Source organism: Lissotriton helveticus, chromosome 8 (genome assembly GCF_964261635.1).
Source record: "Lissotriton helveticus chromosome 8, aLisHel1.1, whole genome shotgun sequence".
Lineage (NCBI taxonomy): Eukaryota > Metazoa > Chordata > Amphibia > Caudata > Salamandridae > Lissotriton > Lissotriton helveticus.
The window spans coordinates 1,253,593,509-1,253,611,862 of record NC_136069.1 but is presented as its reverse complement, the minus strand read 5'-3'; the positions used below and the strand labels follow the sequence as shown (position 1 = coordinate 1,253,611,862).

General features: G+C 40.8%; 1 protein-coding gene across 1 annotated transcript in view; it reads left to right on the top strand.

The window, feature by feature from the left end:
• LOC144773876 (gamma-aminobutyric acid receptor subunit gamma-3-like) overlaps nucleotides 1-18,354 on the top strand; it is a 329,908-nt gene that overhangs the window by 191,270 nt on the left and 120,284 nt on the right. The window contains exon 2 of the mRNA XM_078658959.1: nucleotides 7,912-8,060. Within this exon, the coding sequence (XP_078515085.1) occupies nucleotides 7,912-8,060 (149 nt within the window). The remainder of the gene's footprint in view (nucleotides 1-7,911; nucleotides 8,061-18,354) is intronic.

Sequence of the window (18,354 nt, the reverse complement as noted above, 5' to 3'; positions counted from 1 at the left end):
GAAACCTGGCAGTTGTCACATACATCTATGGTGGGATGTAAGGAATATCACAATACAGCAATCAAAGAGGCAAGGACCAGCAGAGCAGAAAGGGGCCTGTCAATCTATATTTCAACTGACATATTATGGATCCACTAGGAGGTGAAATTTGACATGTCATGGATATAGTGTGTTAGGCTTGAAGCAGCCCCCCACTTCACACTGATTTTCCTGAATCTTTATATGCATCCAGCTAAGAAGCACAAAGTGGAAAAAAAACAGCCCGTGATGAGGACACTCAAATCCTTAAAGTCCACATATCCACAGGCTAGAATAATATTGTCGTGCAATTTCAATATGAACTTACTACAGGGTTCTGAAGTAAATTTCCTAGGCCAATTCCAGGACAAGCTTGGTAATCAAACAAGGCATGACTTGCCTGGCAAAAAATGAATTTCTGTGCTCGAAGCTTTGGGCCTTTTTACACTTAAAGGATCCTGTCCAATTGATCAATGGATCATCCAGCTTCCTTCACAGGAGTGACCAAAAGGGCATGCTCTACAATGGGTTTCACCTTGGTAGACCTCGACTTGTTCAGGGGAATCACGAATTTCAATATAAAAGGAAAATCAGACAGTGACCACTTCACCCAAATCTTCACCTTGGTGTTCATGTTTTAGAAGTCTGAGCGATTCTCTCAGTTGCAAATTGTCAATCTAAGGCACCTTAAATGGAAGGGAGTGATGATAGAGGAAAACATGGACTTCATTACCACTCACCTCAGTCAGGAATCACCAATCCTCAAAGACAGGACGACCCGGAATACAAGCTTGGGAGGTTCTCACAGAGACCCTTAACATGACATTTTCGATCAAGCCCCCAACCAAACTAGTCATAGGCCAGTATAGGAAAGAATGGTTCACGTCAAAACAAAGGTCCATGCGAAAGCTTTAATAGGGAGCTCAGAAGTGCATGTTTGTGTGGAAATCAAGCAAGTCAACACACAATCACCAACACTGTCAGAATGAAACATGCTTACAATAAAGAGATCAGGGTGTCAAAAGCCAAGGATAGCAGGTGCATTTGGATCACATTGCTACACGCAAGTCAGCAAAAGAATCACAAACACTTTTGGGTAGAAATGAACAAATTGGACAACAGCAGTAATCAGCATTATAATACTGACATGATAGAAGCTGTATGGACAACCCATATTGCCACCGCTTATAATCACGCAGATCAGGTCAGTTTTACATCCGCAGAGCCTTGTGGGATTCAACCAACTTCGAAAATGTCTGAGGTGGGCCACTTAAAAATTGATCAAAAGCAGATGGTTCATATCATGAAAAGGCTCAGTCCTGTGGGGGCAACAGGGCCAAATGGCAATCCCAAATGCTCTATTCGAAAAGGATTTCAGTTTTTGGTCATCATATATAACCCCCTGTTCAACTATGCTCTGGAAACAGGTATTATTTGGAAATCTTGATGAGGCAGCATTTTCCATCCACTATGTAAATCAGAGAAGCGTTCAAACCCTAATAATTATAGATGAACTGCATGAATTGATGTTGAAACCAAGATTTATGCCTCAAATATGTTGCTTGAATTAGAAGACTGGGTAACTTGTACAAACATAGTCCCCAAACCCCAGACAGGTTTCAGAGCAGGAATGGGTACCTTAACTCATTTATCAAATGTTACTCTTTTAGCCAAGCAAGGAATCATTAAACAAAAAAACACTACGCTTGTTTCATTGACTTAAAAACTGCCTTTGACAAAGTCCCATGGGCCAGGGTATGGATAAAGATGGCACAATGGGGCGTGCCAATGAAACCTTTGGAGGCAGTCATTAATCTTTACTCAAACACATGGGTACAAATAAAGCTAGGAGATGGCCAAAGCATTACCACTAATCTTGGCTTAAAACAAGGATGCGTTCTTGCATACTGCCTTTTTAACATCTATACAGCCGATTTGGACAACCACCTATCCTTAGTGCACGGAGATTCACCTAGGCTGAGTAAAGAACAAATCAGAAGCTTTTAATATGCTAATGATATTGTTCTACTCAGCAAAATCCAAATATGCCTGCAGCGGTTGATTGACCAAGTACTGGGCTATACTACAAATCTGTGTCTGAGACTTAACTACAGTAAAACGAAAGTTCTATATTTGAAGAGCCCACGTGACAACAAACAGCCCAAATTTACTTGGTGGGCAAATGGAAATGCCCTAGAATTGATTACAACCTATAAATACCTGGGAGTGTATCTAGATTGTCACTTGAATTTTAAACAGCATTTGTTATCTAGGCGTGTAACAGCAAACAAATTGACGTTTGCATTCAAAACCCTGCAACAAAAGATAAGAAACTGATCCACAAACCACCTTTTGCAGGTTGTGGGAGTGAAATTCATCCCCTTCTTTGCGTACGGCTCGGAATTACTGAAAGGCAAAGGTAATCAAGCCTTTTTTTAAATTTGTTTGCAATCCCAAGACATGTTCTGCAAGCTCAAATCAGGCTTGAGTTTGGCCAGAAACACCAGGGCCTGGTTAGACATGGCACCCTCATAAAATTTACTGGAGGATGAGGGCAGCACATGAAAATACTTTAGTCCATGAGTTCCGGCTTGAAATAGAAAAGCAGGCTCTTGCTAATAAATCTGTGTTCCCCTACTACAACAGGAAATAGCAGAACTGTAATTAGAAGAGGCTTGGTGCACGTCAGTGGAATATTCTGTTTTCAAACGAGTAATTAACCCCTTGGGCGCGGGCGCGATTCTGCGCCTGTGCGGCCGTTTTTTAAAAGTGGGTGGGTTCATGACGGCCCCCAGCCGTCATCAGCACATGAGCACCGTGATGCATGACGGCTGGGGGCCGTCATCAGCATGGAAGGGGTTAATAAAGCAGCCAAGCGTCAATAATTCTTCTCAGTTAAAGGCACTTTGGTGAGTGAACGCCAAGCGTGGTTGGTTTGCCCTCATACACAGTATGGGACCCTCAGCCATACCTGACCGCACATTTTTCCAAGTCTAAGAAGCACGACCTGATTCTAATTAGGCTGGGTGTGTTTCCATCAAAAGACTTAACCCTGCATGGAAACAGTCTTAGCCAACCATGGAGTGTCAAAAACATTGCTTCATTTGTTGTGTATCCGTCTGGCCTTATTGTCACTCAGGAAGAAACTCCTTCATCCATCTTTAAGACTGCTACATGTAGGATCGTGTCGACCAGATGTAATTAAGCTATTGGAAGGGGTTCCAGTCCAACTAGCTTGCAAGGCAATGAGCCTTTTGGCCCTCGCACCTACGGAGTTGGAAAAATTGAGCAAACCTCCATAAACTCCTTTCTAATGAGTCACATGGAAATGTAATGGCCAGATTTCAAAATCATAATGTTTTGTTTGGAATTTATGAACATTCTTATCCATATGCCTCTTACTTCTGGTCGAGTTCTATTTATTGAATTGGATAAGCAATCCAGCTTGACAAGTAACAATCTGAAAGAAATTGAAAAAACATACACAAGTTCAATACACAAAGCTTACTCGCATATCCAACTTTGAACTTTAAACAGACTTTTTTTTATGATGAGCAAAATTAAAGTTTGTATTTCTGTGTATGCTGCAATGCCTCGGCTCTCATACAAGAATACATTTATATTTTTTACAGTCAAAACCTCTCACACCTCATCTCATTTTAGCCTTTTAGGTTGCCTTTTTATGGTCTCTGGTTGTACAATACAACAAGCGAATACAGGATTGCACTTTACATTTACAGGCTAATAGTGATGTATTCATACAATGGCTCATCATTATGCACTGCTAGTTGACTGTATGCCATGATGCATTACTTTTTATACAAGAATAAATGGACTGCTTTTATAGTTGTTTTTTAAAATGTCCTCTTTATTTCTATTTTACATGATTTAAAGTTTAAAAAAAATTTCATCTTGCTTCCCTGTTCTTGCAACTATGACCACTTCACAGATTGTTGCACAATATTCAATTACTTGGGGTCTGTGATTAAGCTAAGGAAAATCTGGCAATTTTGAACAAAGCTGCTGTGTTGAGAGGATTTCCCCCTCTGTGTGTAAAACGGACTTGACGATATAATCTCTTGTTTTAACTATTTTTTTAACCTAATTATGTAACATTGTTTTACTCATAATGTATTGATATTGTAATTTCTTAGTATGCTTTCATGCTTTGCATTGTCAACATTGAAAAAAGGTAATTGAACATGAGGCTTCTCATGTTGGTAAAATGGAAGAAAGTTGAATGAAAGAGCCCCTGGTACAATACTTTTTATTGTTCAATCTTAGGAGTTAGGAGGCAGTTTTCTGTCAGATATTGGAGTCTAGAACCATAAACCTATTAGTGTAGGATACATGGATTTTTTTATTGAAATCTATTTTCCATTTTTAGCTGGTGAAGATACTTCTGTCTTTGGAAACTTCATCATACTAGCTCTGTCTTACTGCTAGCATACTCCTCATATTGTATGTTATCTGCAACATCTTGACAAGATGTTTGGTTATTACCAGAGTCTTGTATAGGTTATCCTTCGCTGATACCAATGGAGCCCAACAATAGCTCTTCTGAGAATTGGTAGCATGAAATTGTCCATCTCCTTATCGAATGCAAAGAGATAGGTTCTGTTACTTAAATTGTTGTGGCCAATGAGTCTTGAATTAACTACAAGATGTCAAAAGGAGATGGCTGTAAATATTGAAAATTTGAGGCAAGGGGGGATTCCTAAAGTACTTCACAATTGTCATCGGCAGGAAAAAGAAAGGACCCTGTTAAGTTCTAAAGTTCATTTTACTGGAAAATGAGGAGGCTCACCTAAGCCCCTGAATCCCTTCCATTTCCCTTGGGAAAACCTGCTAAGCAGGCTATAATGATCATTGATATCAAAGGTCTTGGAGAGATCTAGACAGTTCAAACGTTTTTTAAAGATTTTGCCAGTTACATGGTAAAGAGCTGTCTCCAAACTATGGTTAGGACTGAAGCTTTTTTTGAGAGATTGGCACATTGTTCTGGGTTATTTACATTTGAAATTTGAAAACTATCATCTTTCAGATGATCCTTGTTGATTGTGCAGCAGGAGGTTCATAACTGCTGGGATGCAAGCTGTTGAAATTAGCTTTTTAAATTAGGTAGTTATGGTTGCCTGTTGGCACACCCAGTGCAAAGTTATCTCTTGGGGAGGGGTATTCGAAAACAGTATTAATACATGATTGAAAGACCTGTGGAAAGGAGGTTGATGGACAGCCTAGTCAGTAGGTTATTGTCAGTAGGTTTTATTTTACTGATTAGAGAAAATACATTCTCTTGGTTGACTTTACCAAAGAACAAAGCTTTGGGGTGACCCTGAGATAACAAGAGTTAGCTGGATACTTCTGGTACAATAATACGAGATTTAACAGTCACCAACATGTATTGAGGAATCATTTTCTCCAAAGAAATAAGCAATGCATTCATGCCAAGAGAGACCCACAATATGCTGGGGCTATCATTATTTTAGTGTTGATCACAATAATACCTAAAGGGTGTACAACATGCCAAGAATGCAAACATGATGTAAAGCCAACATATTGCATCTTGCTGGTAGAAAGTTCACTCTGTACCAAAGCTGTCCAGAATCTGTCACCTTAGTTTGGACGCAGCCATACTAAAATCAGTCATGACCCTGCTCCAATAGAAATAGTCCAGCCCAAACTGCCAGTCCATGTCCTCCCTTAACCATAACACAAATAGCCCATGACCAGTTTTGCCTGATTGGTGCTCTTCAATGGGGTGTAGCATTGCTCCAGTGTTACGGTAAATATGGGACCCATGTCTGGGCGTAATACCTGTCACACTCAGGGCATCGCACTGAAGTATACAAAAAGGTGATGGAAGGAATGCTTGAAGTAATCTCGATCACTGATAATTACTCGAAGCCGCCTCCCAGTCTATTATTATTTTGCTCACTATTCCACCTCAGTTGGAGACAGCATTATTCAATTCAGTCTAGAACCTGCTCCAATAGGAACAATCCAGCTCAAACTGCCAGGCAGGGTCCTCCCTGAACCAAAACATAAGCAACCCAAGACAAATGTTGCCCTGGTTGAGGCTCTTCTGTCTGGTGTAGCTTTGATCCAGTGGCACAGTGAGAGCACTGTAGTGTTCCAGCATTTCTCGGGGATGGAACAGTCCATACATTTGAAGTTCATGGATAGGTGCAGAAAAAATCCCTTCAATGTTGCTGTTTTCCATCTCTCATTTATTATTAAAGTATCTCCTGAACCAATGCTTTGTTGTTGTGGAAAGGACAGCATCTAGACTTACATGGATTTATATGAATTTCTCTAATAAACTTGGGGAAATGAAGGATGGCAGCTTGTTCCAGTAGTCATGTACATTAGGCTCAATATGGCCTGGTAGTTTCCAGGGTACTGTCCCTGATAGATCAGGGATGCCCTGTAAGTAAAGAATAATCTATGACATGGATGGATGGTGAGCCGTCAACTAAGGTTAGAGAGAGTTTAATGATTCTGTGCAGGTGGAGGCGAGTAGCATCGAGAAGTAGATCTATTTATAGATTGGTTTTGTCACAAGGTCTAGAGGAGAGATATACATTATGGTATCATACTATAGAATAATGAAGGGTCACCCCATGTGAGATCTGCATTTTGACAGTATCACAGTAAGCATCTTGAAGTAGGGATGACTGGGAAACCAAAGGGCAGCAAAGTTTTCTGCAGAGTGTAGATGTGGATCATGATGTTGGTACAGTCAATTTCGATTTTTTTTACCTAAGGAGGTTGAAAGGGAAAGTGCATTGTGCACATAATGTTGTTTTAAGTCTTGGTTTTAGGATTTGGTTTACCTCTATTCAGGTGGAGGGCCCCTCTCCTTCTTCTTTGAGTGAACTTGAGTGAACTACCTCAAACATATTTGTTTCTAGTGTGTCAGTGTTCAATAACACATACTACTTCTCACACCTTGTGTTTCTATTCAACTGCCCGGTTCAACACGTATGCCTCTTGGAAACTTCAACTCCCTATAACCGAGAAATGACTCACCTTTAACTGGTCCAGTAGCGTGTGGCAGGGAGCCAGGGACTCCTCTGCACATGCACCTATCTCAGGATCAGCTTTTCGATTTCAGGTCAAATTATAGAAAAATGGGACATTTAGACAGCATTTCAAATTCTGCTATTTCTTCATTAACACTCATTTGAACAGATAAATGTACTTCATCTTGCAGACCACTCATGCTGGTTAGGCACTCTTGGAATCACCTTACATAAAGAAAGAGCTGCTTTTGATATCAGAGGTGATTCTAGTCTTTGGCATTTCATCAATAGACAGAATCCAAATTCATATCAAAATCAATCGAACAAACCAAAGCTGCTTGCTGTGTGCCTACAAGTACACGTGTACTGCACAGCGAGAGGAAATTCAATTATTTTCTTTGGCCAGTTAAATAATTAATTTGCTTTCCCTGTAAGCCAGCTTATCACAGTTTTAAAGCAGATTTCGTTAAACGATGATGCCAACTCCTAAATCCGGTATTATCTAGAAGCTGTTCTTGTGGCAGTCATTCCCAGTAGGGTAGAAGATACTGGCGGTTGATGCCATTCTGAGAGATGGAGAGAAAAAAAAACTGCAACACAGAAGATGTTGCTTGATGTGGGATGTCAGAAAGAGGGGGGAAAAAAGAACAGAGTAAGCTATGTGAAATTAAAACATGTGTATTTTGATTCATGCTGCGCAGATCTGTCCGTTGTCTGTCTCCTTCACCTCACCCACCGTGACATCACTAATCCCATACAAACCCTATAAGACTTCTTTTCAGTTTATATTCAAATATGTTTACACTGACTGTCAGGAAATAAATGAGTGCACAAAATAACTGGGCATCAATGTATTTTTTCATTGCAGCTCAAGAAAAATCGAGGATGATGAATATGAAGATTTTGCGTTTAACCAAAAATGGGTGCTGGCCCCAAAAACTCAAGACACAGACGCAACCTTAATTCTAAACAAGCTGATGAGGGAATATGACAAAAAGCTGCGGCCTGACATTGGAAGTGAGTTCTTGTGTGTATTGTTTGACAAACTCAGACCACGTCGCTGATGGTGAAAAATACAGGAAGATTGATATCGAGAGATAATTTCTAGACATACTGAGTATATACCTAACCATGTATGTGTGCAGCGGAAGGCATAATCCTCATGTACATGGATAAAGAACTGTTTACAGCGGAAGTCATAATGCATTTGCTTACATAACGGAACAATATTCTATTTTTTAAGATTGATTGTATAAATAATTGCACATTTAAAAAAAAAAATTGCTAAAAAAAGAAGAGATGAAGGGCCAGATGTACGACTGTTTTTTGCAGTCGCAAACGAGAAATCGGCCCGTTTGTGATCACAAAAAATAGTCCTGGCATGTACAAACGCAATTTTGCCAGTCGGTGACTCGCAAAATAGCGTTTGCGACTCTCGTTATTAGGAAGGGGGCGTCCCTTCCTAATAGCTAGTCACAATGGAATGTACCATTGTTTTGCAACCACATTTGCGGCCACAAAACCCTCTCAGTTTACCAGCTACTTCAAGTAGGTGGTAAGCCACTCACAGATTCCCCTTTGTGAATGGATGCAAAAATATTTTTTAAGAGCATGCTGTGGTCCCAGGGCTCACTGCCTGCCCTCAAAAAATTTAAGAAATGTTTCTTTTTTCTTTTTTAAATGCATCCCATTTTCCTGTAAGGAAAATTGGCTGCATTTAAAAAAAAATGCTTTATTTGAAAAAGCAGTCACAGACATGGTGGTCTGCTGACCCCAGCAGGCTACCATCCATGGGAGTGCTTGCCATTCCTAATGGGGTTGCAAATTGCTCCTGCCTCATGAATATTAATGAGGCATACAATTTGCGACCCCATAGGAATCGCAAACAGTGTCTGAGACACTGTTGTACATTTCAATTTGCGAGTCGCAAAACAACGCAATTTGTGACTAACAAATTGGTATGGTTGTACATCTTGCCCAATGTCTGTTGCAAGGATAAATGGCTTTATTTAGAGTTGTGTGGCCCAGGGCATCAGGCTAAAAGTAACAGATGTTCCCTCTAAGTATTTACACTGCTATTGACAAACATATGCATAATACGACGGACTGGACATCTGCCACTTTTTGGTGGAAGTCCTGCATCTGCCAAACAATAAATAAGGGTCTTTGGGTCTCATTAGGAGTGGCATGTTAGATTGAATCTGTGAGCATAGAATTTGCAAATACAAGTGTTGCGATGTTTACTAAGCCTGATAAAGACTGTACTTTTCCGCCCTGATTACAGGTGGCCAGTTCTTCTTCGATCCTTTTACAAAGCGGAATTATGCAGCATATTTCCAAGGAAATGGTTCACCGTGGTGCTGCACCAAATTTTGCAGCACAGCACTGCACAATTTAAAAAAACAGAGGGATACATTGTATTTACAAGGATACAGTGCATCCCGGCATTTCCCCAAGCACTGGTGCGCTAAATAGCTGCCTAGCGCCAACATAGACACCCTTACACAATAGTGCAAAGGTGCCTGTGTTGCAGGGATGATTGTTTGTGTGAAGAAAGGTGTCCCTTCCTGCACATGAACCATCATTAATGGTGTTTTGCTATTTCTATGTGTGCTGCAGAATGCAGCACACCTAGAAAAAGCAAAAACAAGGAGAAATAAAAGTATTTCTCCCCATTGCACCACTCTAATACCTGCTTTTTAATGGTGTTTTGGGTGCTGCCTCAGTTACACAACCTTGTAAATCTGGGACAGCGTGAAAAATCAATGTGTTTTGGGGTGGAACGCCCACAGCAGCACACTTTGCAAACCCCTTTCACGCAGAAACTGTGTGAAAGAGTGCCATATTTACAAGGCAGCTTTAAGCTACAAATAGTGGCACAACAGCACTTCGTAAATATGAAGCAGGACAGTGTGCCACCAGGACATCAGCAAAAGTAATGTTCTGGTGGCGCAATCCCCTTGTAAATATACCCTGTGAGTTTTGTGGTTGTTACCAATGCCTCACAAATCTTTTACTGGTGAAACCTACGGCATATTTCCTGGAGAAAATATCCAGTGAATACATATAGATGTGGATTTTGGCGCCCTAATTGCCAAAATCTGCATGTGAACCATTCGGAATTTATCGGATGAGATAATTATTACCTATTACTACGTTTTTGGGGAATGACATGAGGATTTTGGTGCATACTGCACCAAAATCTACAGGTCCTATTAAATTCGGGCCTCAGTGTCACATTTTTATCGGATGCAATAATTATCGGTTTACTCTTCATCAGGACCTATGTGTAAAGATTCTATTTTTCAAATAGAATTGTATGAGCACAGATGGCAAACATAATGTTTTGCTGCTAGCGTGCTATTTGCAAACAATATGAATTTTTCATATCTCCCGAATGTAAACGAGATAACGCACTGCATTATTGAGCAAAAATTCTCTGCTACATTCTACTGCCACTTTGAATGATTTTATCCTGTTTTTTGTCAATAAAGTAGATCAAGTAATTTAATTTGTTCTTTGCTCAGTTCTGGAATGGAAAATGACCAGATATTCTGAATAGCACATTACCAGACAGGATTACAGCCCATCCTCATATCGTTTTATCATGAGTAGTGAAATTCGTGCTATTCTGCAATTTCGCTTGCTATACTTTTGTCACGGTCAGACTATTTAAAATTGTAAAACTTACTGGCCTAGTTACACTGCTTTTCAAATAGCGTCAACTGTCACAACACTTGTGTTCCAGCCAATACCAAATCGCGGTAATGCTTACAAATTAAGGGTCAGATGTACATAAATTTGTGTTTGCAATTACCCAATAGCAAATGTTTGCAATTCTCTGTTAGGTAATCGCAAACAGCCATGTACTACAGTGGGTTTTACAATGTTTGTGATTCCCAGTGGGTTGCAAATTAACATACATCATTAATATTCATGAGGTAGGTCACAATTTGCGACCTAATGAGAATCGCTAAAATCACAGGGATGGTGGCCTGCTGGGGTTAGCAGCCGCCATGTCTATGATTGCTTTTAAATAAAGCAATTATTTTCTTTAAATGCAGCCATTTTTCCTTGAAGGAAAATGGGATGTGTTTAAAAAAAACTTGAAAAGTTTTCTTTTTATTTTTCAAGAGTAGGTAAGGGTCCGTGGGACCACTGCCTGCTCTTTAAAAACATTTTAGAACCTTCCCATTTGCGAATGGGTTACCACCTATATGAAGTAGACGGCAAAATGCAAATGTTTTGCGACTGCATTTTGGTCACAAAACATTCACACATACCACTGCGAGTTGCTATTAAAAAGGGATACCCTAAACACGCCTCTTCCTAATACTGAATCGCAAACCCATTTTGCGATTCCGTAATAGGTTACCCAATCACAACAAAGTGTTTGGTACATATAAAAATGCCTTTTTCCGATTGCAAACTGCCCGATTCACAGAACCAGACCGTTTTTCACCTAAAAAAAGGCATTATTACACCTGACCTTAAATTTCTTCATGTTTGCAAAAGTGGGCGAGCTAGTACACAATGTTTTAGAGTGACGTTTCCTTCTAATCTATTACCATTTCGAGGTGGTTACGCATTTGGCTCAGCAAGCAGCCTGAAAAGCAAAATGAAAAAATATTGTTGTATTCATATGTGTGCAGATGAACTGAGTTTGGTAAAGCAGCTGTGTATGTTTTAATTCTTCACACATTGGGCCTGGTTCACAAAGCTTTACTATTAGACATGTGTCACATCTAAATATCTAGGCCTGGTTCACAAAGCGTTACCTGTGAAAAGGTCGAGATTTACGAGTATGTATTCATACATTTCTGATTAAAAAAAAGTACTGATTGTCTCTTTCAGTGAGTATGCTTTACTTCTGGAATCTACTCATAGAAAATGCTTTGTTAATTAGGCTTCCATACTCAGCTGTAACTCGCATGTAAGGCAAGAAAAAAAAATATCTACTCTAATAGGAACTAAAACGTCTATTTGCTAGTAGCACAGTCAATTCAGACGTAAAAAAGAGAACTGATGACAACAGGGTGAGTAGCCCAATGTGTTAATAAGGCATATTTTGAAAATTCTGAGGACAACATTAGAATCACATATTTCTTTATTTATTTGAAGAGTTTCGTGGATTTCAAAATGGAGATTAGGCACACAGAGAAAATGGTGTGAACCTGCATGAAAGCGCTGCGAGGCCTCAGGGCAGTTATGCGCTATACAAATGCAATTTTTCATTTCATTTCATTTCATTTCATGCACAGGTGAGATAGATTACTGAGGCCTCACATTTAATACATCCACTTTTATTCCAAAATCATGTGCAGAAAGCCCATTGATGTGCCCATCCTGTTAGGAGGAGTCGGCTTCTGTTCTAAAAAAGTGTTCTGTGACAAATAGAAGCAAAGGCTTTCAACTACATGTCTATTGTCGACTTCCTGTGGTTTCAGGCTGTTTATGTTCCTTCATCTGGTGAATTAACACCCTCAGCTTCATGATGACGTTGTAATAGCCTTACTGTCCTGTTTTCAGAAGTAGACTCTTGCTCCCCACCTCTCTATCCACGTTTAGATGCACAAGATTCATTAGTTCCCAACAACTCATCTCCTCTGCTCTAAAGTGCTTTCATGATCTGAATGGCTGAAAGAAAATGTGCCCAAGGATTGTACTGAAGCTCGGTCACGTCAAAGAATTATTATCTCCGAGTGAGAAATAGAATTCGTCACTCCTGCTACCACCAATGATTCATATGTTATTTGCAATATATTAGTAATCTTGAATGGTTGTGAACAGAAACTCCTAGTTCTAAAGGGAGCACATACTTTTTAATTTAAAAGATGCAAAATACTGTATGATTTATTCAACAAAGAACAGAACTATAGGAGAAGGGGAATGAAAAATGATTGATTTTGTGAAGGCACTTATTGAGGAATATTTTCGTGAACAAGGGTTGTAAGTCGAAACTTTTTTCATCAAAGCGATTATCAGTGCATAGAGATGGCATAACATAAAATATAATCATAGGTTCATACAAAAATGCGCTTGATGCCTTCTTTGTGCATACAATGCATAGAAATGCACAGTTCTTGGAATTACTATGAGCTGTTTTCAAAGACTTGCACGACATCAAGACTTGCTCAACATCGGTATAGTCCAGAATATTGTGGTCTAAATATCGTCTGCGAAAAATATAATGTCCTGAATCTGGGGGCATATCACCAAGGGCCATTATCGCCGCATTAGCGGGACTTTTTCCCGCTAATGCGGCGATAATTGTATCGCCCTATTACCTAGCTGTCGCTAACACCAGTTAGCGACAGCTAGTGGGAGATAGCGGGCATTTAGGTGCCCACTTTGCATGTCAGCGATAATTATCGCTAATGACATGCAAAGTGGGCGTGCCGAGATGTTAGCGACTGGAAACAGTCGCTAACATCTCTATCTCCTATTACCAACTTTTGGAAATAATCGCGCTAAGCGCGATTATCTCCAAAAGGTAACGCCTGCCCAGAGCTGTTCTTAGCCATGTAATCCAATGGTAGGTGGATTACATGACTAAGAGCATTTGCTCGGTAATGCATGAATATTGCTGACTTTACAGCGATATTCATGCATTTCGGACGATTTTTATCGCTTAGGAGATAAACCTTGATAAAAGCAAGGCTCCTAAGCGATAAAAATCGGCGGAGCTCGGCGATAATAATGTTGCCGCTAAACCAACATAGCGATAATTATCGATAGTTGTTGGTAATATGCCCCTTAGTTTTACAAAAATGTCACCATATTGGAATTAATAATAGAAAATCTACATCCAATGTAGACCATGTTTAGGTCACACTATTTGTGTCAGACAATGGTATTGTTTGTGATATTCTGAGCTACAACTTGTAACATCATCAGAATTAAAGCGTTACCCTGAACAACTTCACGTGATCCACAGGAGTGTTGAGATGATGAGCCAACATCTTTTGGGAAAATTCCTGGTCATCACAAGTCCTTAAAGACACACACAATTATTTTTATTGCTGCAATCTCCCAACAGATCAATCAACCACATCACCTATCTCGCACTGTGTAGCCCTTGTCATATTCATCTTCAAGAACGGCACCACTGAATACTAGCAATCTCACTTAAATTGTCTAACTCAGAAGTTAGTTCTTTGAGTGAGGCAACCCCCCTCCAAGCATTATACAACCATATGCTTGTAGGTGTCCTACTCCTATTTACTTCCATTACACCTGAATGTACATAACCTAACAAACATCTCACTTTGTAACTGTCGCCTTAGTGCCTTGTTGATTTCCAGAGACATCCATCTTACTGGATACAACAGTTGACTCCTATTGAACGGGTTAAAGTCATTTTACATAATTTCCCTTTATTTTTTTCCCCTCTAACTGTAAACACCGTTATGCTTTTTGAGTTATTGTATATGTCATATCGGTTAACTCTACATCTTGAGTACATCAAAAGATACAGTCAGACAATGTTATGTTAAAGAGATATTTAGTTTACCGATGTGTTGAGAGGTGGATTATTAGTAGGGGTCGGTTTGCACCTACCAGTAACAATAAGGCCACTAATACAATATAAGGTCCAAACAAGGGCCCAATAATTTATTCCATAACTCAACCCTTAGCATCTGGGAACGAGCAGAAAGGCTTAACTTAGGAGACAAGTGTGTAAAGCATTTAAAAACACCAATACATTAAATAAGTAAGACAAAACACATAATACAAAACCACAACTAATTTATTAACATTGGAAATATGTTTACGATTGAAATGACACCAAAACTACACAAATATAATTTAGGGAACCAGAGATATGATTTTTGAAAGAATAAACACGTTCTAGTGCTTAAAAACATATACCTCCAACTTGGGAAATCTGGTTATGCTTAACCTGGACAACGTCAAAGTTTGAGGTCACCTGCGATGGAGTCCTGGTTGGATACACCCAGCGGGGAGCCATGGTCAGAATTTTATCTTTGCACTTAGAACATTTTCTCGAGTATTCCTCTCGTCATCACATCAGGCCGTGTTTTGAGTTAATGATGGGAGCTTGGCTCAGCGTGAGGCCTCGGTAAAATCCCCGAAATCTTGAGCTCCGGAGCTTTCTGTGGTCGTGGTTCGATGCTGGCAGCTTGACTTTCGTCGACGGGTCGGTCACCTTATGGAGCGTTTTCCAAAAGTTGCTCTATACTTCATCAAACATCTGGAACTTCTTCCTGAAGTTCCCCCTGAGGGTTCAAAGTTTGGGACTACAATTCCCACAATGCACATGGCCACATACTTAAAAGTACAGTGGACGCACTCGAGGCTGGGGATGTCTTGGCGGAGATGTGCAGGTGAGCTCTGTTAACCTGGTGCTTTCAGGTAGTCCCCTCCTTAATCCTTTTTAAAGTAAGACAAAGTCCTCTGGGTTGTCGTTCCCAGTGTGCAGCAGGAGCCGTCCCTTGGAGTGCAATGCTTTGGGGTGCAGACCAGGGTTCTAGCAGGGCAGACCTTCTTCTCCTTATAGTTTCAAGCAGCAGAGCTGAGTTGCCATGCAGCTCTCACATATTTTACCAATGTTCTGGGGCAATAGGTAGGGGGCACCCCTGACCAATGGTGTACAGGGGGCATAGGGCTGTAGCTTGATCAGTAAGATTGGGGGGGGAATTCAGATTTTCTGGCAATCAGGATTGCACATAATCTTTCCATATATTATACGACAAGAAGGGTACATGCGAGGAGCCAGAGGAGCAATTAATAAAGAAAGGAATGTGGATTTCTAAAAGTACTAAAATAGAAAATTCAATATGTTGTATAATTACCAATATTTTGAGGACTGTCAACATAGAGAATGTGTGTGAATTTTTGTTTGCATGCATGTAAACATCCTTGGTGAAATTTGACTAACATGGGTCAATACCAAACTGAGAGCATCTATATGCAACTGTTTATCAGAAAATTAATTGATTAGAGGGTATAACACCCCTAGCACCACCCGTTAAGCTGCACCTCTGAGGGGGCTACCCAAAAGTACGACAACTTTCTCCAAAGTGTGGCATCTTCTTGTCCCACAAAGCACTGTACTTTAAAATTAAAAATGGAGAACTTCTCTCCTTAGGAGTAAGAGCTAGCTAAGCCAAGCTACTGGTGTGGCTCATTTTCCTTAACACTCCCTTTCCAGACCTCCTGCCAAACCCATTAATGGGTCTCCCAAATGGCTGGGGAGTACAGGAAGAGGAGATAGGCCTGGCTGGCATTCCCTACTGTCCTACACTCTTTGAAGCCCAGTTTGTTTACCAAGCCCCCTTCCCGGACATATCTCTGCAGCTGCAGAGCTCCCTCCAGCAGATAGCCTCTGTCCCTATGCAGGTCACTTATCTCCTCATCAAAGCAGTTTGGTGCTTTTACTCCAGCGATGATATCAGTAAAACAATTTTGATAAATCATCTCTGGTGATACCATTATTGGGAGGACTGTCTTATTTAGGTTTGCCCCTCTGACGTCAATCCTGTTAACTTTTTTTTAGGCCAGGTTTGCCAGTTGTGCCATGGCACTCCTAGGAATAAAATGCGTACAAATCTTATCCAACTACTGGGAAAATAATCTGAGAGTTTTCATGACTTGGTTTTTTCCAGAAAAAATCTTGACTATTCTATCATGCTACCTTGGCATTATTTATTTTTATCAAAAGGGCTCCTGCTGTGTTGGCTGAAATACTTTTGGCAAAACTCGCCACTGATGCAAAGAGGTCACAGTCCTTTTTATTTTTACTAATTGTTCTTGAATATCCCTTGAATATTCCCTTTCTATTCTAATCTTACATGTTTTTGGGACAATTTAAACAGGAACATAAGAGTCCATACAAGAGTACTTTAGGAATATGTTTTACATACTCCGAAATACATTTGTAGATTGATCCCCAAATTAGGTGGATTCGCCAGTGATATTTGTCCTAGAAGAAGCAGATCACAAGATCAGAGAGCAAGCCTTCTTGTTCTACACTCTGAGATTATGTGCAACATTCCAGTTCGGATCCCACAGATACTCTCCCCAGCTACACTTCTACAAGAACCTGAAGTCTTTTCTCCAGAGAACACACCTCTTAGCTCCCGCACCCCTTACAGTTTTACCCTGTCCCCTCTCCGTAGTCTCTTTGATGTTTATCTTGCTGCCACAATGAGGGCCACAGTGGTTTCTGTTTTTTGTAGCTCCACCTTTATGGCTTTATTTTCTGTTATGGAGAATTCCTGCATTACTAAGGGGCCGATTCCGATTCGGGAAAAAACGCTCCGAATAGCCGTTCGGAGCGTTTTTCCCATACGAATCGTACCCTGCAACGTCCCCCGTACTTACGACGAAGTACGATTCGTACCAGGAGCCGTACTCCGTACGAGTCGTACAGAGACCGTACAAATCAAATCCCTGTCCGAATCTCCCTCGGCACGCGACATCTGTACGGTTTGCAGTTGGTTTTTACGACCCAGCAAGTACGATACGTGTCGGGTATGCACCGTACAACCCTTTTTTCTACGGGAGCTGAAAACAGCCGTAAAAGCAGAGTTTGTGCCGAAACAGGTACGGAACGCCCCCCCCGGGTACGGTGCGTACCCCCCATGATCGCAGGGGTATGCACCGTACCCCATGATCGCAGGGGTATGCACCGTACCCCATGATCACAGGGGTACGCACCATACCCCATGTACGCTGGGTGTACGCACCGTACACCCAGCGTACATGGGGTACGGTGCGTACACCCAGCGTACATGGGGTACGGTGCGTACACCCCAATGCACCGTACCCCTGCGATCATGGGGTGTATGGACCGTACGGTGTGTATGTGTTTGTGTGCTTTTCCGTACGACTCGCCCTTACCTGACGTGGACCGTACGAATCGCGTCATATGTACGAGTCGTACGGCATGTGTACGAGTCGTACGGTTCACGTTTTCAGCCTTGCAATAAGTATGGACCTCGACGATTCGGACGGATTCACGGATTATGGATCGTACTACGGGACTCGGACGGACGGGTACGATTCGTACGGAGAGGGCTCCGGCTACAAATCGTATGGACGTTTTTTTTCCCAAATCAGAATCATCCCCTAATTGTGCACTCACAATCACCACTATTGTGGGTATCTGTAATTTAGTATCAACCGATTCAAGTCATACCCTGAGTATTTCCTTAGAAAAGGGGAATTAAAAAAGGTATCAGGATTAGGCACCAGATTCCCAAAGTAATTCCCCATTATTTGCCTGTTTCCTAACTGAAAATCACACCAAGGTTTGTGTCAAAATCACTGGATTTGGAATCCTGAT